Here is a 26,209-nt window from a genome sequence, read left to right on the forward strand (position 1 = left end):
ACCAGAGATACTTATGGAAAAGGCTGGGATGTCTTGGTGATGATATAACAAGGTCCTTCTTCAGGTTTACCTGGTTTCTCCTATCTTCAAGGTTTGGTGATAAACTCAAGCCTGGAAACTGGGTGAGCAGCTATCATTACATCATGGTAATTTACGCCAGGTCTCAGTAAGGTTTTAGCATTTGTGTATTTTTATTGTCATTATTCAGACCTAATTCAATTATAGGGATCCCATGAAAGGTCAAGACACTGCCACAGGTTTCCCTGTGTTAAATCCCTCCAATCACCACTCCATTTCTGCTGTGCTTCATGGTAAAAATCCTACGTTCCCTCTGACTCTTATGTGTGCTCCCTGGCCTGTTATCCTAGAAATCCATTATCACAATTACTGTTAGGGATCACCATTCAATAGTAACATTGTCCACCTTCCTTCCCAGTCTGAAGGGGATTTCTTTTTCTTTTCTTTTTTTTTAAAGATAGGGTCTCACTTTGTTGCCCAGGCTGGAGTGCAATGGCCTGATCATAGCTCACTGTAACCTTGAACTCCTGGGCTCAAGTAATCCTCCAGCCTTGGCCTCCCAAGTAGCTGGGACTACAGGCACACACCACCATGCCCAACTATTTTTTTTTTTTTTTTTGGTAGGGACGAGTTCTCACAAAGTCTTAAGGTCTCACTATGTTGCCCAGACTGGTCTCAAACCCCTAGCCTCCAGGGATCCTCCCACCTCAGCCTCCCAAAGTTCTTGGATTACAGGCCTGAGTCACCACACCTGCCAAGCCTGAAGGAGATATTTTTAAAGCAATGCCTGAGTGTTAGGCATAGTTTGGAGGTAGGTGAGAAGTTTGCACGTAATGAATTCACATATACCTTTTCTGCTTAAAATTTTGGATTGCTTTTCCTGTATCCCACCAAGAAATTTTTGGTATTTCAGCCTCATGCAATGTAGGTCGGCTTTGAATATACATTTTAATCAACCTTCAGAGCAAACAATGAGAATTACACCCAGAGGTTTTAGCAGCACTTTGAATCTAGAATTCCTAATAATTACAACTGTGTTCATAAATTCAGCCCAATCTAAAGTAATATTCTATGTTCCCTAGGCTAGCATCTTCAAAATCTATTCCCACACATTTGGGCAATATAAATGCACAAAACCTTGCAATTACTTATTAGCCTTCTCCTGGGTATGAAATAGTTCTTGTTCTACCTGATCTCTTTTAGGATGTAACACTACTCATAGGCTGGAGCCAATGAGGAAGGGAAGGAGTGGGGTACAAAGAGAATTAACATCCTCTTGCAAGTTGAGAACTTCAGACAAAACTTCAAGCCAACCTAGACCAGCTTCAGATATGGCAGGAGGGAGTGCTTATGTTGGAAAAGGAGACTTTCAGTGGAATTGAAGTACTCAGAGTAGCTGCAGCCTTCTAAATCCTCCCAAAGATTGTCATTACAATTCTCAGATTGGAAGGCGGGTGTGGTGGGGCATTGAGAATCACTAGTGGTTCTCAAACTTTAGTGTGCATCAAAATCACCTGGAGGGATTTTTGAACCATACATCGCTAGGCCCCTCTCCCAGAGTTTCTGTTTCTGTAGTTCTGAGATGAGGCCCAAGAATTTCCTTCTCCAACAAGTTCCTGGTTGTTACTGGTCTGCTGGTCCAGGGACCATAATTTGAGTACCACTGAACTACATTGTAATTCAACAACCTATGTTGTATATAACTGGCTATATCAGCTCTGTAGGTAAAGACATGAGAGTTTCTTTCAGGGAAATCATGGAAATCCCATAGTATTTTTCCCCTTTTTGCTGTGTCTTGAGTAAGTCATGTATATCCTTGAAGTAACTCAGTATAGGTAAAAGCAAACAACCCACCTCCACATTCCTTATACTCCTTGTATTCCCATAATGGTCCACTGAAGCAGCCACTTGGTGCACCACTTCATTCCCGGTGACCACAGGTGATAAGTTAGTCAACTAATTCATCCTGGGTGCCATGGATTACTATCATCTCCTTCTTTAATACCTTCAAACTCAATCATAATTTTTAATCAACCAATCATATATCCCCATTTTCTTACTGCCCTGCTGCCCATAAACACTTCTGGTACCAATTACTCAACAAGGAAGAGTTTAATTGCAGACAATATAGTCACATCTTGCTGGAATCTGTACAAATTGGATTTCACAATGGGTATAGAAAATTCACAGAAAATTGTTAGGAGGCTTGAAAAAACAGACTCTAGCCTAAAATTATAAGAACGGTATCCAAAACCACATCACAAAACTAGACTGTTAAGAAAGCGTCTACCTTTTCTGGAAAGAAGCTGACAAATCAAAAAGCCAATACCACACTTGCTGTCTTCAGTACCTTGTACCAGAATTTGTGCCAGCCAAATGTATCTCTTGTTCCCTGCCTTCCCCACCATGTATCTTGGTTCTGAATCAAAGCCTAATGCATCTGATTAGCAGAACACATACCATATCTAGGGAGCATAGAAAACATTTTTCATTTATTTCTTTGTTTTAGCTTTCTAGCCTTTTTACTCTAGCAGAAGCATACAAGAAGGGAGTTAGATTGGGTATTGAGTGTTCCTGCATTTGTTTCAAGTTGAGTAGGTGCACATTTGCTTGTGAGTGAACCTTATTAAAGTCTAGCAGAGTCTTGTCTGTTTTCATTTATTCCTGTGTCCCTAGCACCTAGCAGCACAGTGTCTCATACATAGTGGCACTCAATACAGATTTGCTGAGTAAGTTTACTACCCAGTGAATCAGCAGTTTCTGAAAGGAGAGGGATGAGGAGACAAGCTTTCTGGAAAAAAAAAAACCTGAAGCAGTTTTAGAGTTTTTGCCCATCCCTGGCTCTCTACATAGCGTCTATACTCCAGCATTGTGGGCAAACATGAAAGTCTAGGATTTTTTTCTCATGAGAGACTACTCAATCTTGTCCATGTGAAGCCCTAAGAAGTGACTTCAAAGGGAAGAAAAAGCATGTTTGACTTAGAGAGCTGCTTTAAATTATATCTTTTCTCTTGACTTTTGGTTTAATTCCTTGAAAAAAGTTCTACACATCTAATAAAATAAATTAAGAGAACACAAAATGCATGACTTTTTTCGTCTTGCCATCAAGTATTTAAAAGGTTTAGTAAGTGATGGGTAAATAATGATGTGGGTGCCTGGCTTCACAGCTTCTCATTCTATGTGAGGATAAAGGAGAGCGGGGGTGGCCAAGTCCCTCTGAGATGGCACTTGGCATTCACATTCCTCCACTGATGCTTTTGTGGTCCTTTTTCTTCCAGAAGTAGCTTGTCTGCCTAGGGAGTAGATAAGCCAATGCGTATGAGTTATGGGAGAGTCTTGGAATATCACACCACCTCACAAAGGAGCAAAGATCTCATAGGAGGAAAATGGAATGAGGTATTTATTGATAACTTGGGAAGTTATTTTTAAACATCTAGCCCAATTACAAGTAAATCCTCTGTTATAACACCATTGTCTGCAAAATGCCTAAAGCTTAGGCACATTTGTGTCATGTATGCATGTATGCGTTTAACTATTTATTTGTTTATTTATTATTAGAGCCTAACCTCATAATCAGATTGTTCCATTTGGGCCCCAAAAGTGGCTTGTCACTGAGTGAAAGTAATTTCCCATGGCAGGTGCTCCCAGCAGGTGGCTGCTCACGGTACCTGCATCCGAAAGGTAGATTTAGTCAGAGATTTTATTTTAATAAGAAATCCGTATTGCAGCCGAGCCACCACTGGGTGATGTGCCAAAATTCATGTCTGCAGCATGATTTATTATGTGAAAATACCACAGAACTAATCAGTGGAGTTACTAATTAATACAAATCTGCATTTTTTGCATAAGCAATTAGTGCAAAGAGAGAGCAGTGAAAGAGGAAGTTTGACTCCTTTAATCTCAGTGCCTATTCAAGCAGAAAGACCCACCAGGGCCAAACTCAGAGATCTACATTTGGAATTTTCCCCGTTTGATTAGTTAAAGACATAAAAGGTCAAATTATCAATATTTAATTTGAGTGAACTGCATTTGTTAAAAAGAAAAGAAAACATTTTATTTAAAGAAAGTGAGACCCTAGGAGTGAATTCTTGAATCAAAAATAATTATATTTTTCATTACAATGAAGTCTGGGTAATACTTGATAAGGATTTTGTTTGCTAATAAAGATGATGTTCTGAAAATTATATCAATAAGTGTGTATGTTTGTCTATATGTACACTTAGAAATAGTTTATATTTCTAAGATTTTTAACTTACTTAATGTGCTTTCTTTTCCCAGAGTCATATCTCTACTTGATTTTTTCCAGTATGTTTTGGATAAATTATGTGTACTAATATGCAATATTTTAAATCTATGTTTAGATAATTGTGTGGCTCACCAAATCTGAGCAAATAATGCCATTTAATGTCTGTGGTTTATTTTTCCATTAATTTAATAGAAATTGTTTACCCTATAAATTAACTGGATAGTTGATAAAATGATGATAGAGATTTCTATTCTCAATAAAATTTATGCTTCATAAAACAAAAGCAAAATCAAAAATATTTTAAGAGATATTTTATTATTTCTGTGGACAGCAAATAAGAGATTCATTTTGGTTTTGAAGCTCTATGGCAAATAAGTGTAAATGTTAGAATAATTACTATCTTTTGAAAGTTATTCAATATGTGATTTCTGTCTTTGTTTCAGATAAGCCAGCTCAAATTATAGTTTAAGCCCTTCCCCCACCGCTAAACGTAGATGTCCAGTTTGTCAGGAAACTTATTTTGAAAAGGTGGCTAATTAGATGCAGACTAACAGGGCTCTCTGACTAAAAGTTCAGGCACAGGTGGCCAATGGTTTTTTGAAAGAAAGAGAACAGGAATAAGAGAAAGGAATGAAGGGAAGAAGGAAGGCAGAAAGGCAAAGAAGGTAAAGGGAGGGAGTGAGGGAGGGAGGAAAGACAGGCTGGCAGGCAGGAAGGCAAGAGAGCAGGAAGGCAGGCAGGAAGGGGAATTTTGCTTAGTCTTAATAGGACGAATTTCAGGGCCAGCGAAGTGGGAATTGTCCACGGTGCTGATACGATGAGGAAGCCATTTCTTCTACAAGCGGCCTGAGGCTCCTAAACTTGGCTTGCCTGCGTTCTTCCCGTGCCTTTAGCAACTTGCCCGGGTCTCCTCCCGTAACCCAGCGCCGCGCCCATTGTTCAGGGGACGCTCAGGCGCCTTCTGTGTGTCTTGCCTCTCCACTCCCGAAGCCATACCCAGCTACCAGGGATTTTTATTTGCTTGTTTCTTTCTGGTGAGGCAAAGGTCGTCGGCAAATACCGTGTGCTTGTCAGTTCCCTAGCCCTGCGGTCCCCTTTGGACCGCAAGCTGTTCTTCAATCCCAGCGAAACAGGTGTGCGCCCTCTGTTCACGCTCCTCACCCAACAGCAGGTGCGCCCGTGCACGTACACTCACGCATGCACACGCTCACACCCGCACACACTTATGCACACTCACATACACACCCACACTTACTCTCACGTTCACATACACACACGATTTACACACAGTCTCACACACGCTCACAGATTCGCATGCACTTGTACACTCAAGCACAATCACACACTAACGCACATTTGCACACACAGGCTGTCAGACACACCAGGCCTTGAGCAAGTGCTGGTGACCCGCGTCTGCCAAGATACTCCGACTGCGCGGATCTTATGTTGTTGATTCTGCGCGTTGGATGGCTTACGGGAAGCCCCTCCATCCTGACAGGGAATCAGAGACGAAGTCCCTCCGAGGACTGTGGGCGCCAGGAGGGGAGCCACCAAGGCCCAGCAGGACCAGGAGGACGTAAATAATAAATAAAAGTGCCCAGGCAGGCCGAGCCGGGGAAGCGCGGCACTAAATCACTCCCCAAATCACAGCCGCGTCCTGCTCCATCCAATAGCTCTAAGCGATTTGTGGGGCTGGGGGTTGAAATCAATTTTTTTCTGTTCTCGCAGGTGCAATATGAATCAATTATCTTAATTAAGATTATGCCGCAAGCCCAGGAGATTTGGGGAAGACGGTTTTGCGCTCGGGGCGACGGCGAGGCATTTTAATAGCGTCTCTCTTGCTCCTGGCTCTCCCCCGCCGCCTGCTTGTCCAGCCGGGGCAACTCCAGCCTCTGGCCCCGACCCGGGAGCCCCAGCGCCTCCCTGGAACCTCTCATCGCCCCCCACTCCCCGAGCCTCTCAAGGGCCTCGGAGCCAACATCCCTCCGCTCTTGCGGCCTCAACGCCCACGGCCTCGCGGGGCCCCAGCACCACTCCCAGCCCCCGGAACGCGCCCAGGCCCAGACACCCCCTCCTGGACAGGGCAGGGAGAGGACGCGGGAGCCCCTGGAGGTCGGCGGGGCCACCCTGGCCACACTTCATCCTTTCATTGAACGCAAACCTTCCTTTGCAAGACCGAGCATCTGTTTCCCTGAGAAACAGGTCACCGCCGACGACGCCGGCCCGGCCCCAGCTCTTTATCTCTGCCCTGTGAACGCGTAGCCACCCCCCACCCCCGCCCCCTTCGCCGCCAGCCACACGCTTCCCACCCCCTACGTCCGGGCCACACGCCTCCGTCGCCCTCCCCACGCCTCCCTCCCTTCTCCTCCGCCGGCCCAGGCCACACTCGCCTCGCCCCACCCGGGGCCACACGCCTCCTCCCACCCCTTCCCGCGGGCGCTCCGCCTGCCGCTGTAACGGCCCGGACGCCCGGCCAGCGCCGCGCGCTCAGAGCAGGGACCCGGGAGGCGGCAGATTTGGGGCATTGCTCGAGGGCAGTGAGTCATGAAAGCGGCTTTTGTTGCCCGCGCGTGCGGTTCGCGTGCCGCTCGGCAGCCTGCGGCGCCCAGTGGGGACAGGAGCTGGGGAAGCACAGCTAACAGGCAGCCGGGGTGGGGGTAGGAGTGGAGAGGGAGAGAATTTAGGGAATCTGGAGGGAGGAAAAGTGTGCAACCGTCCAAACAAGCCCAAAGAGAAGAAAATAAAGAGGCCAGTGGTGGGGGGATGGGGGTAGACCCTTCTCTTTGCTAAACCCCACCGCGCCTCCAGCTCGGCCCTCTCCCAGCGTTCTGGCAGATTCTCTCTCCCCCCACTTTTTTTCGTCCCCAAATCCAAACGAAAGCCACCTCAATCCGGGCTCTGGGTTCCTCCCTTGCAGGCCTTACCACCTGGCCTCAGCCTCCCCGGGGCCCCGCGGGCCACTGCTGATTGTCGCGATGCGGGCGCCCGGGGCGGACAGTCTCCGCGGGGAGGCGGGTCCGCAGCCAAACCTGGCGGGCTGGGAAGCTCAGTGAGAGCCACGGTGAGACCCAACCTCAGCCAGGTCTTTGAAACGTCCTGGAGTGGCCTTTCCTTTGTAGGAATCTCCAGGCCTGAACGAACAAGGTGCAGTGGGATTAGAGATGAATTTATCAGGGGGAGAGTGAGGAAACGGGTCTAATAATTTTCTGACTTTACGTATTTGAGTCTCATCTGACAAAACGAGAAGCCCAGGCTTCCTTCTTGTCCACGAACATCTGGCTCTACCAAGATTTTCCTGTATTCCACAGGGTGTCGCAAACTGGGGACGTTTCCACTTTTGAGGGTGAGGGCTTAGCAGAGGGACCTGTAGGCCGCCCCGGCCTTCGGGGCAGCTGGAGCCCTCTTTCCCACCTCACCCCCAATATCTCCTCTGGAGCTCCCCAAAGATGGAGAAATGAGAGCCCAGGCACGAGTTCCACATCTCTGCGGCACGGTGTGTTAGTCCGTCGGGGCGGCTGCCAGGAGAGTGGCAGCACTTAGCCTCGCCCTGCAGCAAATGTCCTCAGAGCTCCGGGTTGTGGACCAGCCTCTGCAGGCTGGAACTCCGACGCCGCTCGAGTTTGAACCCAGCACCGAAGACACAGATGGCACAGGGGTAAATACTGGGACCAGGATACTGGGTGAATTCTTTTATCCTCCTGTGTGTTCTCTGTCAGCCAACGAGTGAACGTGGAAAAGCAAAACTCCGTACAGTTATGCTCCAGAACCTCAGAACGATTGCTTGGGGCCACGGGTCTAGTCGCACAACTCTTTTCTTCCCGTTTGGGATTTGTGCTGGACCGAGAAGGCTGCACCCACCGCCTTCCAGACGCTCGCGATCTCGTTAGGACCCTCTTCCCCCACCCCCACCCTCCCCCAGACACCCCACTCCAGCCGCTCAACCCTGACATTGTTTGCAAACTGGAGGGACGTTTAGGGCAATTGCCTTTAAATAAGCAATTGAAGTAAAACGCATTCATTGCAAAGGGCTTCCGTTCTGGGCGGGGGTAAGGAGTTTGTTAATGGAGGATTAGAGGAGAAGCTAGGGGAGAAGGAGTAGACAGGGAAGGGAATAGGCCAGCTTCTTTTTGTCTTTCTTTTTTAGATGTATCATTCTGTAAAACACCGGGAAACAGTACATAAAGAATCATCGCTATTTAAGCAACAATATGGCTCCTTCAGAATTGGTCAGGAAGTTTTGTGGTCTTTGCTAGACCTGCAATGGAGAGGCCGCGTCAAATCGGAGGCTTTGAGCTCTATGGAGGAGCTGCAGCCGTCAGTCCTTCCCGGAGTTGTGCTAATGGCAGTTCTAGAAGACAGCGAAAAGACCCGTTCAACACGGGCCAATTGCATCTTCTTTTTGAGAAGGCTTATCTGAATCAAGTGTCTGTTGTACAGGCCCGAGACTGGGGAGACCAAGGGCGCAGAACAGGATGTGGCAGGGTGTCTGCTACTACGCTCGTGGTCAGTGTCTGGGCTAGAGAGCTGAGGTCGTGGGAGCGCGCTGTCCAGGCAACCAGAAACGTCCCCTGGACTGGCTGGGTGAAGGCACTCTTTGCAGCAACCCAATGGCCCTGGTTAATTGGCACAATCCAAGCGTCAGAGAAGTCCCCAGATCCCGCGCAAGAGAGCACAAAGGCCAATGGAGCCAAGGCCTGAAGGAAAGAACTAGCTCGCTTTGAGATCAAGATCCTGGGAGTGGAGGTGGAGACTGACATTGTGAGGGGTCTTCAGGGACAGAGATAGCTGCCATCAGGAAATGCGGAGTTGCATACATGGTGGGGGTAGAGTGGCAGGTACAAAATTTCTATACTGGAGGAACCAGGAGCGGGTGATCCAGATAGAGAAGCTGGGGAACTAGTCTCAAACTTGCGTTTACAGATGAAGCCGTTTTATATGGCGTATATGTTTGCTTAGAGGAGCTGATGGAGATTAAAAGAAGCCACCCTTTGGCGCCAATGAGCAAAGCGTCTGCCAAGGGGAAGAAGCCAAGAGATGGGCCTCTCAGAGAGGGCAGAGAGTCATGCTGTCCTGGAGGCCGGTGCCAAGGCGAGGAATCGAAAGGAGTGAGGACTCCTCACTGCGTGCCTCAGTCTCCCCGTTTCTTTCACCTCTGCCCCACTTCCCGTGTGAATGCAGGCCACTAGCTCTGACCTAGACCTAGGCATCGTTAGCTTTTCCCTTCCTTCCCTCAAATCCCCTCCCCCCCATCCCCTCTCCCTTCTGCCGCCTGAAAGGGTTAATCTCTCCTGCGGGTAAAAACAGGTCCGCAGAGTCTCTAACTGGCGACAGATGGGCCACTTTCTTCTGGCCACAAAGGGGCCGGAATGGAGCGCTCCGCGGCATACAAATGGGCAGGTCACGTGGTTCCCGGCTCTTGGCTGGACCGGGAAGACCATATGGCGCATGCCGGGGAGGAAGGAGAAGGGGCGGGGGTAGGGGTGGGGGGTGAGGGGAGCGGTTGCCGGAGGAGGGCGGGAGAAGAGCAAGGCTCGGGGGAAGTGGGGAGGAGGGGAGAGCAGGGAGCGTGCAGCCTGGACGCGTGCGCAGGCGCCCGGCGCAGAGACCTGCTAGCCGCTCAGCCCGCGGCCCCGCCCGCGCTCGGCATCGCTAACTCGGCTATATAACCTGAGCGCCCGCGCGGCCGGGACACGAGGAATTCGCCCACGCAGAAGGCAAGGCGTCCGGAGGCCCCAGGGTTATGAGACCATCACTGCTCAGGACTTGCTAACAACAAAGGTAATTACAATCCTTTTATTTTTTGCTCGAGGATAAAAGCAATAATTGAAGACCCCATGCACCTACATATTCTGTATGTGCGCGTTTGTGAGCGTGTGTATGTGTGTTGAGAACAACATCCCTCCAGGTAGTCGCCCACAAGTACTCACACATAATGAGTCGTGTCACTCAAGTACCCCTGCAGGCTTTCTAATTTGATTTTTAAAATTTTTGGTTTTTCCTTTTTTGCTAGTCTAGGAGCTTCCTGGGTTTTTTTTTTTTAAATACACAGTAACTTTGATTATTTGCTAGTGGTGATTTTAAAGTTCTAAAAGCAACTAACTACTATACTTTTTCACTTTTTCCAGTCAGGAAAAAAAAAAAGCCCAAGCTGTATTTTGTGTGCATGTATTTTATGCGTATTAGGAGTGTCAAGTTATGTTTTCAGTGAATGAAAGGGAGGTGGATACCTTGAGTATACATGCCCTGGAAAATAAATCAGGTTCAGAGATAGTTGACGGGGAAAAGTGCAGAAAGGGAGAGGGACCCCACTCCTCGCACTCCTGCTACCTGTTACCGCTCCAGAGGCGGCCAAGTCCTCCACGGCCACTACTGGAGCCAGAAATTCAGTCGTTTTACTAAAGGTTTTTATTTTCCTTATTAGGAGCGGCAACTTCGCCATTGCCAATCGCTGACCATTATAATTACTCAATCTTTTAAAGGGAGGTTTGAGGCGAACTTTGAAAAGCCCCAATAAAGAGCGGGCAGCCCTTTCAATGGGCTGTTTATTAGAGAGGAGCCTTCCGCACCTGATCCCCGGCGCGTGGACGAGCGCTCTGCGCCGCGCCCCCAGCCCTCGCCCCGCAGCCAGCGCTTTTGTACAAGGTGGAAATTCGCGGCGGGATGGGAGGCGAGAAAAGAAAGGCGAAGGAGGGATGGAAAAATCCCTGCCCATTTTTGTTATCAAATGTTATGTTAATGGTGACATAATTTTGGTTGAGACTACTTTTCCTCTTTTCTGCATTTGCTCTTCAATCTCTGGTCGGTATAATCTTCTTAAAAATCACTGCCAGTATTAGTAAATTACGTAATAGCTCTTCAATTTAAATCGCTAAGTACTCAGAAGCCAGGACAGAAATGGGAACAGAATGTACGATGTTTCAACTCATCATTTTTGTGGAGTTGTGAGTGAGTTTGAACACATTTGGGTAAACATGAAGTCGCTGAAAGGTACACTCATTTCCACACACTTTAACGTGCTAGACAATCACCATGAACACATTTAAGTTCGTCACTAGGAAACACACACGCGCGAGTGGTGTGCACATATACACACTCACTGCCCTCCCCCACCCCTGTCCTCTCTCCTACGTACCAGCCGGGCACACGCACGCCATTATAAAACACTGCATTTTAACTTTTTCTCAGAGGCATTCATTTTATAATGAACTGGCACTTCTCATACATTTGTGTAGGTTAGGATGTGGGAGCTGAAGGCTATGTAGTTTTTGAACATAGCGGTTTTTTTCCCCTTTCTTTCTGTTTGCCTCTCTCCCCTGTTGAATGTAGGAAACCGAAACATGACCAAATCATACAGCGAGAGCGGGCTGATGGGCGAGCCTCAGCCCCAAGGTCCTCCAAGCTGGACAGACGAGTGTCTCAGTTCTCAGGACGAGGAGCATGAGGCAGACAAGAAGGAGGACGACCTCGAAGCCATGAACGCAGAGGAGGACTCACTGAGGAATGGGGGAGAGGAGGAGGATGAAGATGAGGACCTGGAGGAGGAAGAAGAAGAGGAAGAAGAGGATGATGATCAAAAGCCCAAGAGACGGGGCCCCAAAAAGAAGAAAATGACCAAGGCGCGCCTGGAGCGTTTTAAACTGAGGCGCATGAAGGCTAACGCCCGGGAGCGGAACCGCATGCACGGGCTGAACGCGGCGCTGGATAACCTGCGCAAGGTGGTGCCCTGCTACTCCAAAACGCAGAAGCTGTCCAAAATCGAGACCCTGCGCTTGGCCAAGAACTACATCTGGGCTCTGTCAGAGATCCTGCGCTCAGGCAAAAGCCCCGACCTAGTCTCCTTCGTTCAGACGCTTTGCAAGGGCTTATCCCAACCCACCACCAACCTGGTTGCGGGCTGCCTGCAGCTCAATCCTCGGACTTTTCTGCCTGAACAGAACCAAGACATGCCCCCACACCTGCCGACGGCCAGCGCTTCCTTCCCTGTGCACCCCTACTCCTACCAGTCGCCTGGGCTGCCCAGCCCGCCCTATGGTACCATGGACAGCTCCCACGTCTTCCACGTCAAGCCGCCGCCGCACGCCTACAGCGCGGCGCTGGAGCCCTTCTTTGAAAGCCCCCTGACTGATTGCACGAGTCCTTCCTTTGACGGACCCCTCAGCCCGCCGCTCAGCATCAATGGCAACTTCTCTTTCAAACACGAACCGTCCGCCGAGTTTGAGAAAAATTATGCCTTTACCATGCACTATCCTGCAGCGACCCTGGCAGGGGCCCAAAGCCACGGATCAATCTTCTCGGGCGCCGCTGCCCCTCGCTGCGAGATCCCCATAGACAATATTATGTCTTTCGATAGCCATTCACATCATGAGCGAGTCATGAGTGCCCAGCTCAATGCCATCTTTCACGATTAGAGGCATGTCAGTTTCACCATTACCGGGAAACGAACCCACTGTGCTTACAGTGACTGTGGTGTTTACAAAAGGCAGCCCTTTGGGTACTACTGCTGCAAAGTGCAAATACTCCAAGCTTCAAGTGATATATGTATTTATTGTTGTTACTGCCTTTGGAAGAAACAGGGGATCAAAGTTCCTGTTCACCTTATGTATTATTTTCTATAGCTCTTCTATTTAAACAAGAAAATACAGTAAAGTTAAAAAAAAGTGCACCACGAATTTGGTGTAGCTGTATTCATATCATATTAATTATCTGATCGGGATAACAAAATCACAAGCAATAATTAGGATCTATGCAATTTTTAAACTAGTAATGGGCCAATTAAAATATATATAAATATATATTTTTCAACCAGCATTTTACTACTTGTTACCTTTCCCATGCTGAATTATTTTGTTGTGATTTTGTACAGAATTTTTAATGACTTTTTATAATGTGGATTTCCTATTTTAAAACCATGCAGCTTCATCAATTTTTATACATATCAGAAAAGTAGAATTATATCTAATTTATACAAAATAATTTAACTAATTTAAACCAGCAGAAAAGTGCTTAGAAAGTTATTGTGTTGCCTTAGCACTTCTTTCCTCTCTAATTGTAAAAAAAAGAAAAGAAAAGAAAATTGCACAATTTGAGCAATTCATTTCACTTTAAAGTCTTTCCCTCTCTCTAAAATGAAAACCAGATCCATAACACTCAAGAGAATAAAAAAAATCAAGAGATGCATTCCCTATCAAAACATATCAATTCATTACTTGCACAAGCCTGTATATACATATAAATAAATGCCAACATACCCTTCTTTAAATCAAAAGCTGCTTGACTATCACATACAATTTGCACTGTTTATTTTTAGTCTTTTACTCCTTTGCATTCCATGATTTTACAGAGAATCTGAAGCTATTGATATTTCTAGAAAATATAAATGCATGATTTTATACATAGTCACACAAATGGTGGTTTGTCATATATTCATGTAATGAATCTGAGCCTAAATCTAATCAGGTTGTTAATGTTGGGATTTATATCTATTGTAGTCAATTAGTACAGTAGCTTAAATAAATTCAAACCATTTAATTCATAATTAGAACAATAGCTATTGCATGTAAAATGCAGTCCAGAATAAGTGCTGTTTGAGATGTGATCCTGGTACCACTGGAATCAATCTGTACTGTAATCTTGTTTGTAATCCTGTATATTATGGTGTAATGCACAATTTAGAAAACATTCATCCAGTTGCAATAAAATAGTATTGAAAATCAGAGCAATTGTTGCATTTTTTTCTTAAAGTGATTTTTAAAGTATAAAATATTCCTGGGGAAAATATTTTCTTTATTTGCTGAGTTAAAAAAAATACTAAACACTATTTGTAGAATAAAAGAAAAGAAGAAAAGTTTACTTTGTCATATGCTCTAATCTGTTTATCTTGCTTGGAGAGTCACCAGCTCTTTGCAGATAATGAGAAAACCTAACTGATATTTCATTGTTTGGAATATGGGGATAGGGGCTGGGACAAACAGTTGTATTTTTGTCTTTCTTTGTTTTAAGTGGCTTTACCTTTAGGTTTTTTTGTTCACATTCTTTTAAGTGATTGTGTTGAATGTTTTCTTCTATTTTTAGAAAATATGAATTTAGTTAATTATTAACAAGCAAGTACTCTAGCTTAGTTTGTCTACACACATAAAACATAAAAACTTTACCATTTTCTTGGTGGTCTGTTACCTGTACATTTTCTTGAACCAAACAGGTTTCTCTTATAAACCAGTACTGTCCCCAAGAGAAAGTTACAGACCTTTTAAAAATACCAGAGGGAAATGAGTTAATTAATTTAAAGAATCCAAGCAAAGTGGCATTTTATAATCATTCTATAAATATCTTGCAATGATTTCAATAAATTTCCTATCAGAAAAGGTAATGAATTATTTGTACTTCAGAGCATACTATTTGTAATATAATATATTTTAGGAAGGTGTAATTATTTCCCTCTCCCCTTTGGGGTACTATTCTGTTGATTCATGAATGCAAATCACAGGAAAAACTTATAGATGATTCTGTCTATTGTTAAGTCCACTTTTAAAAGAGTTTGGTGTTTCTCTTCCTCTGGATGTATTGAGTGACAGTCATAATTCCTAGGGAATATCATCTTGGCACTTGTGTCCTGGCTCTACTGTGGTGCTCTGATTACTGTCATTAGTAACTCCATTGTTTCTACTCTGATTCGGATGCCACATTGGATGACTACCCCCCTTCCCAAGCTTGTTCCTTTAATCTCCTTCTCATTGGTGATTTAGGGGTTCCAGAAAGCTGACCTCATTTAGCAAGCTGCTCCAGAAAAATGTGAGTAATGTAATGGACGGGAACAATTAGCCATACTAATAACATTGCCAATGGGGCTGCGTCAAGCTGTGACAGTAGCAGTAAGGAATATTTCAACATTAAAAAAAGTTCGAGTGCAATTTAAAGTACATCATCTTAACATGTTTTCTATCAGGCTTCATCACATGACAGAAATACTTTTAAGTTAGTCCCAACTTTATCCAAAATGCAACAATCTCATTCCAAGTGAATCAGAGTTGTTATTTTGGAATCAAGCTGTTGCTTCCTATATCCCGGATTGTTCTCACTGTTCTTACTTTAAGAGACATAATACTGATACGATATTTGAATACTAACAGCTTTCCAGCATACGAGACCATGAAATGAACATTCAGATCTATCTGATCAGATCTATTAAGCTCAATTTCACCTGTAATTAAAATTAGACATCTTCATACAAACTAAAAACTGTTGCTGTAGTAAACAGATGAAATAAGAGAAGGACGTTTGAAGAATTCCAGCTTTTAAAACAGCAAGCAGGGAAATCTAGACTGGATTCTTTTGTAAGGTAGAAGAAATGAAGACTGAAAGTTAGGTTTGGTTTCTTTTTTTCCATTTTGCCTATAGAACTTCATTCTAAAACATAGGGATTCTTTCAGTCAGTCAAGGAGTAACTCACATGCCACCATCTTTTATTCAAAGGCAGGCACAGATGTTCCTTCTGCAGGGGAGGTTTTAATTTATGAAAATGATATTGTTTATGCATGAATGAACTGCATGCACTCTGCATAACACATAGCACTTCCATCTGATCAGAGAAATACCACAGAACCAGTGCCAATGTCAGAAACATATTCTACAAATTTACTCACTTAAATGTTTAATGAATATTTGGAAGGCATTTTCAAACTGCAAGAAACCTTTTAAATGATCTTTTCCTTTTCTTTTATGAATTGCTATCCATATTTAAAAGAGATTCTTATAGTTTTTAGAGTTGGCCACTGCTTATATACATCTGGTAAGAAAAGAATATGTTTTACTAAGTGAAAACCAATGAAAAAGAAGAAATGCTGGGAACTTTGGCTTCAATGGGGAAAATATTTCTTCTAGTTTTGTTGTATAATGCTTGTCAGGAGTAATATCTAGGGTTCTATGTGTTCCTTCATCTTGAGCAATTACTATTCCTATCAATAAGCTGCTTAGGTCTACTTATTTAATGTGAAAATTCCCTGAAGAGTGATTTCCAGAAAAAGCTGATATTTAAAATCAGACAATTTCATAGTTGGAGATGAAATTTGGCTAAATATCTTAACTGATGCATAATTCCTATTGAACAGGAACACTCTACATAAGTTAGATTTTATATATATCACCACATGCAGTTATACAGTATGATCTATGTATCTACTTTTAATTCTTAAAAAGACAATTATATACAAATAAATATGGAGGATTATATCTTTAAAATGTGCTAATTTTTAATTTATAATATGGTATAGTAAAATAACATTTGAAAACAAATTTTAAGTATTCTAATATATTAATCTTAAAATCTCCCTATGTTTTTCACATTTGAAAGTCTATATGTTCTCACAAAATTAATGTATTTTCTGAAAGAAGCTAGCAATTACTAAAATGATGTATGGATCATTAGTTAACAGTTTGAACCAAGCTGTTTTAGTTCTATAATTATACAAGAAATTTAAAGTGAAATATCTACTAAACAATTAATAAAACTAGGTTTCAAAACATAGGCTGATTTTGTCCTAATGGGAAATGTAAAACAGCAAAGCTGTTTCTTAAACTACCTTCTCACTTTTCCTTTTCTCTTCATCCACCGCTGCTGATTTCCTGAAAACCATCTAAATAAAATCTTTAATTCCAGGGTCTGATAAAGAATAAAAGAGCCAATGCAACATCTTGTGGAACACCAGGACTGAGAACTCTTGTTGTTACCATTGCAAAGAGGCGTTCTGGCGTCAGATGCACAGTGATTTGTACGGTGGCATAATCGTTGGCTCCTGGCCAGGCATTATGTTTCAGAGGACACTATTGTCAAGAAGCATTCAACTAGAAATCTGCACTGTATGCACTCAAAAGTTGAGATCATCTGCCTTCCTATGTCAGGAAGAATTCTGTGCTGGCAATTGACTCGTGGACACTCTTCACAGACACTAACACTTGGTTCAATGGCTCTGATGGAATTAACTGTACAGCCAAACTAGTGGCATTGTCAAGACGAGGCCACAGTCTCTGGAGATTTCTGGTTAAATTGCTAATTTTAGAATGCCTCTAAATACAGAGTATTAAGTTAATGCTGGACTAAATCTTCAGATAGGTTGAATATGGATTTGGCCATCTAAACTTCATTATGTTATTTGCCTCACTAATTTAGAGGTAGATAGATAGTGACAATAACCATCTTCACAGATACCCAGATATGGAGCAATTCAAAGAGATGGATCTGATTGTGAAAAGACATTGAGAGATAAAAGAATAAGTTTAATCTAGCATACATGAGGTAACTTGGTAACTTATTTTGCTGTTAACAAGATTAAAAGCTAACTCTGCTTGAGACTTTCATGTCTAAGGACAGCTAGCCAGAAACATGGCCTAATACTAGGCCAGTGCTAAGTGCTGTTCATTCACTTACATATTGCATCATCAAAGCAGTTGTGTGCCTTATTTTACAGATGGGGAATCTGCAGGAAGCTGAGTTGGGATACCTAGATATTTGCATTCCTGACTTACTTTCTTTATTCAGGTTCTTGTTCCAATGTCACTTCCTCAAAGAAGCCTTTCCTAATCCCCATCTAAAATAGTAACTGCTTTCAACCACACCAAAATTGCTATTATATTACCTCTCCCTTTTTTTTAGAGCACTTATCAAATGTTATCTTGCATATTTATTTATTTAGTTTATTTTTTTATCTATTTATCTATCTATTCTACCTGGTAGAATGTGGGCTTTCCAAGAACAGGAACCTCATCTCTTTTGTTCATTGCTATTTCTCTGGTGCTTGGAAGACCTAGAAGATCCTCAATAAATATTAACTTTCCAAGGGAATCAAATCACACTAATATAATGCTAATGCCTGTTGCCTTAACCATTATGCTATAAATCAAATCAGAGAATGGAGAGGACCACAAATTATTCTCAGCCCAGTGAATGTTATAAATATTCATTCTATAAAAAGAGAACAATTGAAGCTAATTTCTTATGCTATTGTATGGCACCAAACTTCCCCCTCCATTTCTGAAGAACAGTAATCATGACTTATCAGTTGTATTTTCTTTTTATTGATATCAACTGGTTAAATATAATCTGGAATTGGAATAATAGGAAAACTAAAATATTATGGATTCTTTCCAGACCATGAATTTTTTTACATTCATTAAAAACTCTCTTGCATGCATGGTTTTTCCTTTCTGTTCATCATTATTTCAGCAATTGTTCTTATTCTATTTTTAGTGCTATGTAAAATTACTCAAGCTCATAATTTCTATTTTAAAATGTTCAGTGTATAAACTTAGCATATCAATCCTATTTCTTTAGTGTTCTCTCTCAATGACGTCAGTTAAGAGAGCACCACCACTACAGTGACGGCAGTGAAGGGGTATTACAATGCTTAAGAGAACTGTTAATTCCTTACCACTGATGTCACTAACAATTGTAGTACTTGTCTACTCATAGTAGGGAATTATAAGTTTATAATCTATGGTAGGTTGCAAGTACATGACTAAGTAATGTTAACATCAAAGAATAAAGAGGATAATAGAGTATTCTAGAAAGGAGATTTGGGATAACATCATTTGTCATTGTTGACAGATAACTGAATAATCTTTATTCCAGCCAATGACCAAATATACAACAAACAATAAATAAACAATAGTAACATATGCATGTAAATTATAGCTAAATCTAAGTAGTGAGATTTATTACAATCTTTCTTTACTAAAAGAGTTTCTTAGTTAATAAAGGCAAGTCTACCTGTTTACATATTTTAAAATATCAAAATGAGATTTTTGGATAAAGAAACTATTTTAATATTTCCTTGAGTCTGATTGGCATATTAAAAATGTTAAGCAAAGAGATCTTTTACTTCCCAAAGTTGTATTCTTGCCTAATTAATAGTGCATTTATCTTATTGAAAGTATATTATCAAGGAAAATAATTGTTATATTTATATATAAATGTATATATGAAATATATGCTGTACTTGGTTGAGTAGTGTCCCCTTCCCCCAGCCCTCCCCTCATTTATGTGCATCCAGAACCTCAGAATGTGACCTCATTTGGAATAGCTGCTTTCCAGATGTAATTAAGATGTGAGATGTAAATTAAGATGAGTTCATGCTGGATTAGGGTGGACCCTAAATCCAATCACTGATGTCCTTATAAGGAGAGGACAGAACATGGAGACACACAGCACACAGGGAGAATGGCATGTGAAGACAAAGGCAGGGACTGGAGTGATACATCTACAAGCTAAGGGACCCCAAGGATTTCAGGCAACCACCAGAAGCTAGGAGAGAGACAGGAATTCTCAAATTCTCCCTCTGAGTCCCTAAGAAGGAACCAGCCCTGCTGATGACACCTTGATTGCAGACTTCTGGTCTCCAGAACTGGGACACAATACATTTCTGTTGTTTTAAGCTATCCAATTTGTGGTGATTTGTTGTGGCAGCCCTAGCAAACTAATACATAAAGTCTATAATTAATTGATGTTAACTCTATATAAATATAGGATGGTTCATTTAAATTCTTCTGAAAATGTCACCATGAACTTTTAATGACATATAACTACTGGTATATTTAGTTAGTATCAGGTTTGATATTTGAATGAGGTGACAAAAAATAGCTATATAATAAGCATTTGAATTGTATAAAAGTTATATTTTTTATTCATGTTAATAAACTTAAACTGACATCTAAATTTAGTGAAGTATGAATGGATCCAACCTATAAACTAAGGGTAATTTTTTAAAAGTCTTACCCTTGAATTCATAAAAAGTATCAAATATTAACTATTACTTACTCTTCATATAAAAAAAGGTCACATTTATTTGATTCATGGGACAGAATATATACCAATAAATAGAGGCTCTGAAAAAACAAATGTAGCATTTCCTTGCTTTCACAAACACTGACTTAACACACAATATTAATTGTAAAATTATATAATCTTTATTTTTAATCATTATGGTATAAATGAATTCAAGTGACATGACTTCTAAAAGCTCTACTTCTATTTTTGGGTTATGTAGAGCCTTGATCCAGTATTCCTTTTTTGAGCTTAAAATCCAGAGGCTAAGACTCTAACCTTAGTTAGTTGACAGGTTACCAGAATAAGAGGAGCACACTCAAAGAGCCACATCCTTGAGATACTAAACTTTGCATTGATACCACAATTGGATGACACTTGGGGGGCATTGAAAGGAAGTGAGGCTATTTTGCCTAGGGGAGGGAAGTTAACCCCTGATAACCACACCCCAAGGGTGCACTGTGTTAGCCTGTCTACAAAGATGGCTGCCAACAATTCTTTCTGTTCTCATATATGTGCTCCTTTATGATGTGACACCTTAACCTATCCTCAAGGAGTGGGCTTTAGTTCCCTTTCCCCTTGTAAGACTTGCTTTGACTAATAGCAAGAGGCAAAAGTGATACTATGCCTGTTCCAGGTCTAGCCCTTAAAAGGCCTGGCAGCTTCTGGTTTGGCTCTCTTGAAATTCAGTGTCATTTTTAAAAAGCCACTAAATTAAAGCCACAATGGGGATATCACCTTACTCCTGTCAGAATGGCCATTATTAAAAAGGCAAAATACAATAGATGCTGGCATGGATGCAGAGAGAAAGGAAGGCTTATACACTCTTGGTGAGACTGCAAATTAGTACAACCTCTGTGGAAAATAGTATGGAGATTCCTCAAAGAAATAAATGTAGACCTACCAATTGATCCAGCAATCCCACTTCTGGGCATCTACCCAAAGGAAAGAAGTCATTTTATCAAAAAGACATCTGTACTCATGTTTACTGAAACACAATTCACAATTACAAAGATGTGGAATCAACCTAAGTGCCCATAAATTCATGAATTGATAAAGAAAATGTGGTGTGTATACACACACACACACACATATGTATACACACTGCAGAGTACTACTCAGCCATAAAATGTGATGAAATAATGTATTTTGCAGCAACTTGTGTGGAACCGGAGACCATTATCCTAAGTGAAGTATCTCAGGAATGGCAAAACAAATACTACATGTACTCGCTAATGATTGGGAACTAAACAATGGGCACACATGAGCACAAAGAGATGTAAAGGACATTGGAAACTAAGAAGGGTGAGGGGGTGAGGGGTAAAAGCTTACTTATTGTGTACAATGAACACTACTCTGGTGATGGGCACGCTAAAATCCCTAACTTAAGCATTACACAAGGTATCCATGTGACAAAAACATTTGTACCCTCCTAATATTTTGAAATAAACAAAACAAAGCTAAGACTAGTCTATTGAATGTTGAAGGACCACATGAGAGATAGGCCCATTCCAGCTACCACAGCTGAAATGCCAGAAATGTGAATGAAGCCATCTTGATGTTTCAGCCCCAGATGAGCATCCAGGTAAATGCTGGTGCATCCAGTGGATATTCCATGGGTCAGAACTACCCAGGTGAGTTCAGCACCTCACAGGATCATAAGAAATAATAAACTGTCATTGCTTTAAGTCAGTAAGTTTGGGAGTTGTTTGTTATCCAGTTAATAGATAAATTATATAGCCTGAAAAAAAAAAAAAAAAGAAGATAGGGCAGAGTTAGTTGCCTCACCAATAGTCATCCCAACTTCTTCCATGCTGGTAGCTCTCACTTCCCATCTGGAAGCTGAGAACACCTTTCCCAGTCTCTCTGGAAGGTAGAGCACAGGCATATTGCCCAATTCTAATCAATGGGACCTGGGAGAAAATCTGCTGGGTGAGATTTTAGAAAACATTTACTTTTCTGGTTAAAAAAAAAAGCAAAGAATAAAAGAAACACCCCAGCAAAGACTTCCCCTTACCCTTACATTCTAGCTTGTGGACATTTTTGGGGAGAGGATATGACACTTAGCATCCCTGTAGCCATCTGAGAGCCACCAGTAGAATCCTTGTTGCTACCTGGGTATAATGAACCAGAAAGTTGCAAAGCCCTTGATTTCTTAACGACATCACATGAGATATGCCAATCCAGGAATAGCCTGACTCTGGACCTCTTTTGATGTGAGAAATAAAATCTTATTTTGAAACCAACGTTAATTGTATAGGTTGTTGACATAGGCACTGAAGTGCCTTAAAATGGTGACAGATAATGAAGGAAAAGTCAAAGACGGAGAGTCCAGTACTAAATTCTGTGATGCTATGGGTAAGAAGCCTGAGAACAGTGAGCTATTTTTAATAGTGAGAAGGGACGTTGCCTCTTCAGTATAATGCCTTTTTGGATAGATTTCTGATTTAAACCACCTATTTCATTTGTGTGCCTGGTTATACCTAATTTAATTCTACAATATAGCACTCCTTAGCAGTTACAGTGAGAATCTTTCAAGCTCTCTTATTTGGTGGAGATACATTTCCAATTTGGGGCTTCAAGGTTTGTGAATATCAGAACCTACCTAAAAAGGGGCTTCAAAAAACTCCAGGACAGGTAAAGAGAGGGCTACACTTCTTCCCTGTGTTACTTCTTTTCACTGCTGATTGAGGTGCTGGGAGAGCACATCAGATAAGATGTGCCCTTGAATACAACTGAGCAATCCATTTTAAATCACACTTCAATCTGAGTACAAAAAACAGGCACATGCATATAAAATTTGGTATTCTGACTTGGTGAGATTCTAGGATTTGTTCTATTTTTCTGTAATTGTTACAGGAACATATGGCCCTCTACCTTTTAGGCAGCAGGAACCAGAGTAACAGGAACATTCTGACAAAATCTCTGCTCAGCATGAGAGGGAAGTAGTCCTATTGACACATTGAAAATGTGCCCATTTAGCATCAGAAATGACTGAGAGGTGTACACATTAAAACTCTCTTTATACAAAATATATGTTGACATGGAAAAATAAACATGGTCGGCCATCATCAATCTTTTATTTTCACCCATGAGACATAATGTTAAATAATAGCAGAAATTAACATAGGAATTCAATTTTAAAAAGTAAATTTACTCATTCATGTATTCAGCACATTTATTGAGCATCTATTATATTAAAAGCTGGCAGAAGAGATAGAGTTATAAAGAAGCAGACCAGGTCACTGTTCTCACTGAGGTACTAACCTGATGGGAGAGAGTAGACAGACAGAAATAAGTAAACAAATAATTCAACTACATACTTTTACATAGTGTGAAGTACTATGAAGAAAATAACTTTGAGTAGGAGTCAACTTTTGATTGGCTGGACAGGGAAGACCTTCTGAGAAGGTGGCAGGAAGCTGACCCAGGCACCATACAAAGCTCTGCTGTGGTGAAAAAAGTGTTCCAGGCAGAGTAAGCAGCAAAAGCAGAGACCCTGGAAGAGAATGAACATGGCTTATCTCATTTGTTCACAAAGAAGGCCAGTGTGGTGGGACACAGGTATGGTAACAATGGAAGAAACATTAAAAAAAGAAAAGTTGGGTTTGAGCAGGTGGGCAGGAATTGGATCACGCCAGATCTCATAGGTCATGGTGGGATCTTCAGTGAGCAGTCCTTTAAAAATATATTCTATAAACTGCAGCTATAAGCTGCAGTTTAAAAAAGAACTATGTTGATAGTAATTTTATAACATAGGCACTCAATCATTTGTCACATAAATTCTAAACTTTGAAGCTAGCAGAGACTTTGGGAGATGAAATGAAGTGACATAGGATTACCCACTGGCCAAAATTCAGATCCATAGCAATTGGTTCTAACTGGAATTAGACATCCTTGTCCATTACCCCCATTGCAGTGGATCTGAATGTCTCTATTGGCTGCGGATTCATTTGCCTCCATCGGTGGCATGGAGAAGGTGGCCCAGACTTCAGGAGGCTGTCCCGTCAACCTATGTCCCTGGGATTTGCCTTGCTTCTCCTGGAAGCTTGGATATTTGTTTTCAGAGCATACTTAATGGCGTCCTAAAAATAATGTTAATAATAGCAGAGTGTTTTTCATGGTCTTCTGTTCAGACTTGGATTTCTAAGAACCAGGGATGAAGACTGTATTTCTAGATCTAGCCAAATCCTTCCCAAACATAAAGCAACTACGTGACTGTTAAGCTAGTATTCTTACTGTTTAATGCTCTGGAAACAAATACCCAAGCTTTAGCCACAGTAGGGAAAGCAATGTTTAGGAAGCTTACCGAAAGTTTTTTGAAAGCAATTTTCATGTATTAGCATTTTATATATAGAAATCACTAATGAGACAATTGATTTTCAAGAACTAAGGGGGAAAATGGAGGTAGTTTGGCAACATTGTTACTGATAAATGTTTAAGGAGTACATTCATCCTTTGAGATATTTATTGAACATTTACTATGTACTAGGAACTATGCCAAATGGTAGGAATTCAATGGTGAACAAAATAAATTCTCTGCTTTCAAGGAGCTTATATTCTAACAATAATACCACCAACACTACTTAACACTTACTGTTTCTTATATTCTAAACTGTTACTAATTGCACTAACTTATTCAATGCAGAAGTTAGATAATATGAAAGAAGTAAATATATAATAAGGAGTAATAATATAATAATAAGTGCTATAAACAAAAATAAAGCAATGGTTGAGAGGTTAATGGCTGTCTGAAGAGGTCCAGAAACTGTGATTTCCAGTACCTGTGAATATGTAACCCTACATAGCAAAAGGGCCTTACAAATGTATTTAATAATGAAGCTAAGGATTATCTGGGCAGGCCCAACATAATCACAAGGGTCCTTAGAAGAGGGAGAACAAAAATCAAAGTCAGAGAAAGAGAGAAGATATAAGGATAGAGGCAAAGAGGAGAGAAGATGTTACATTGCTGGCTTTGAAGATGGAGGAAGGGGCCAAAAGTCAAGAAATGAAGGTGACCTCTAGAAGCTGGAAAAGGCAAGGAAATAAATTCTTATTTAGAGCCTATAAAAGGAATGCAGGCCTGCTCACCGCTTGATTTTAGTTCAGTGAAACTGTTTTTGGATTTCTGAACTCCAGGAATGTATTATACAATAATACATTTGTTTTATTTTAAGCCACTAAGTTTGTGGTAACTGGTTACAGCAGGGGTAGGAAACTAATACACAGAGTGACAGAATGGTGACTGATGGAAGGTACTCAGGAATGGCCTCGTTGAGGAGGTGGCCTTTAAGCAGAAAAGTGAGCAAAGTGAAAGAATTAGCTGTCTGATTGGCTGGGGCAAAAAGCATTTCAGTCAGAGGGAACAGCAAGGACAAATGCTCTGAGAAGGGACTCTTCTCAGTGTGCTTGAGGACTAGTGAAAAGCCTTGTGTTAATGAGCAAGCAGAAAAGTGTTAGTAGGTGATCTTGGAGAGGGAGCCAGGAGCCAGATATGTAAGGCCTCTAACCTTGCTAAGCATTTTGATTTTATTTCAGGAGTGATGGGAAGTCATTGGAAGGCTGTGAGCAGGAAGTAGTATGCTCTTGTTACTTCTTAAAGGAGCAATATAACCACAAGGTGGAAAATGAGCTCTAGGCTGGTGGTACCAGCACAGGGGAAAGAGAAAGCAAAGAGATGGAAATTGTCCAGCTGAGAGGTACAGAGGTGCAGACCAGGATGAGAGCAGGCTGGAAGGAGTATATTTTGTAGATGGAATGGACAGGATTTGCTGGAGGTTTGGATTTGGAACATTCTGGGAAAAACAGGTTTATGATGGGAACTCAGGAGTTTGGTTTTAGATATGTTTCAGATGCTAATTGGACAACCTAGTAGAGATGTCGGGTAGGCAGTTGGATGTAATCTGAAATTCAGGACAGTGATTGGGGCTGGTTTACATCATTTGCAGAGCCCTGTGAAGCATGAGACAGGGTGTCCAGTGTGTGTGGATAAGGCCTGAGTACAGAGTCCTGGGGCATGACAACCTTTAGAACCCTGGAACAGGACACCTCATCAAAGGGAAAGAATGAAACATAACCTTTATTACTTCCCTTCAAGACAATACAAAGCCAATGTTTTTGACTGCCTGGCCTTG

General features: G+C 41.9%; 1 protein-coding gene across 1 annotated transcript; it reads left to right on the forward strand.

Moving 5' to 3' along the window:
- The first annotated feature begins 9,944 nt into the window (after positions 1–9,944).
- NEUROD1 (neuronal differentiation 1) lies at positions 9,945–13,973 on the forward strand. The gene is made up of 2 exons (XM_045559314.1): positions 9,945–10,042; positions 11,591–13,973. The coding sequence occupies exon 2, from the start codon at positions 11,602–11,604 to the stop codon at positions 12,670–12,672; it is 1,071 nt and encodes a 356-aa protein (XP_045415270.1). The 5' UTR covers positions 9,945–10,042; positions 11,591–11,601; the 3' UTR covers positions 12,673–13,973.
- The last annotated feature ends 12,236 nt before the right edge of the window (positions 13,974–26,209 follow it).

This window comes from Lemur catta, chromosome 8, assembly GCF_020740605.2.
Source record: "Lemur catta isolate mLemCat1 chromosome 8, mLemCat1.pri, whole genome shotgun sequence".
NCBI lineage: Eukaryota > Metazoa > Chordata > Mammalia > Primates > Lemuridae > Lemur > Lemur catta.

Coding starts and splice junctions, on each gene's coding strand:
- NEUROD1 (XM_045559314.1), top strand. CDS start 11,602: ATGACCAAATCATACAGCGAGAGCGGGCTGATGGGCGAGCCTCAGCCC.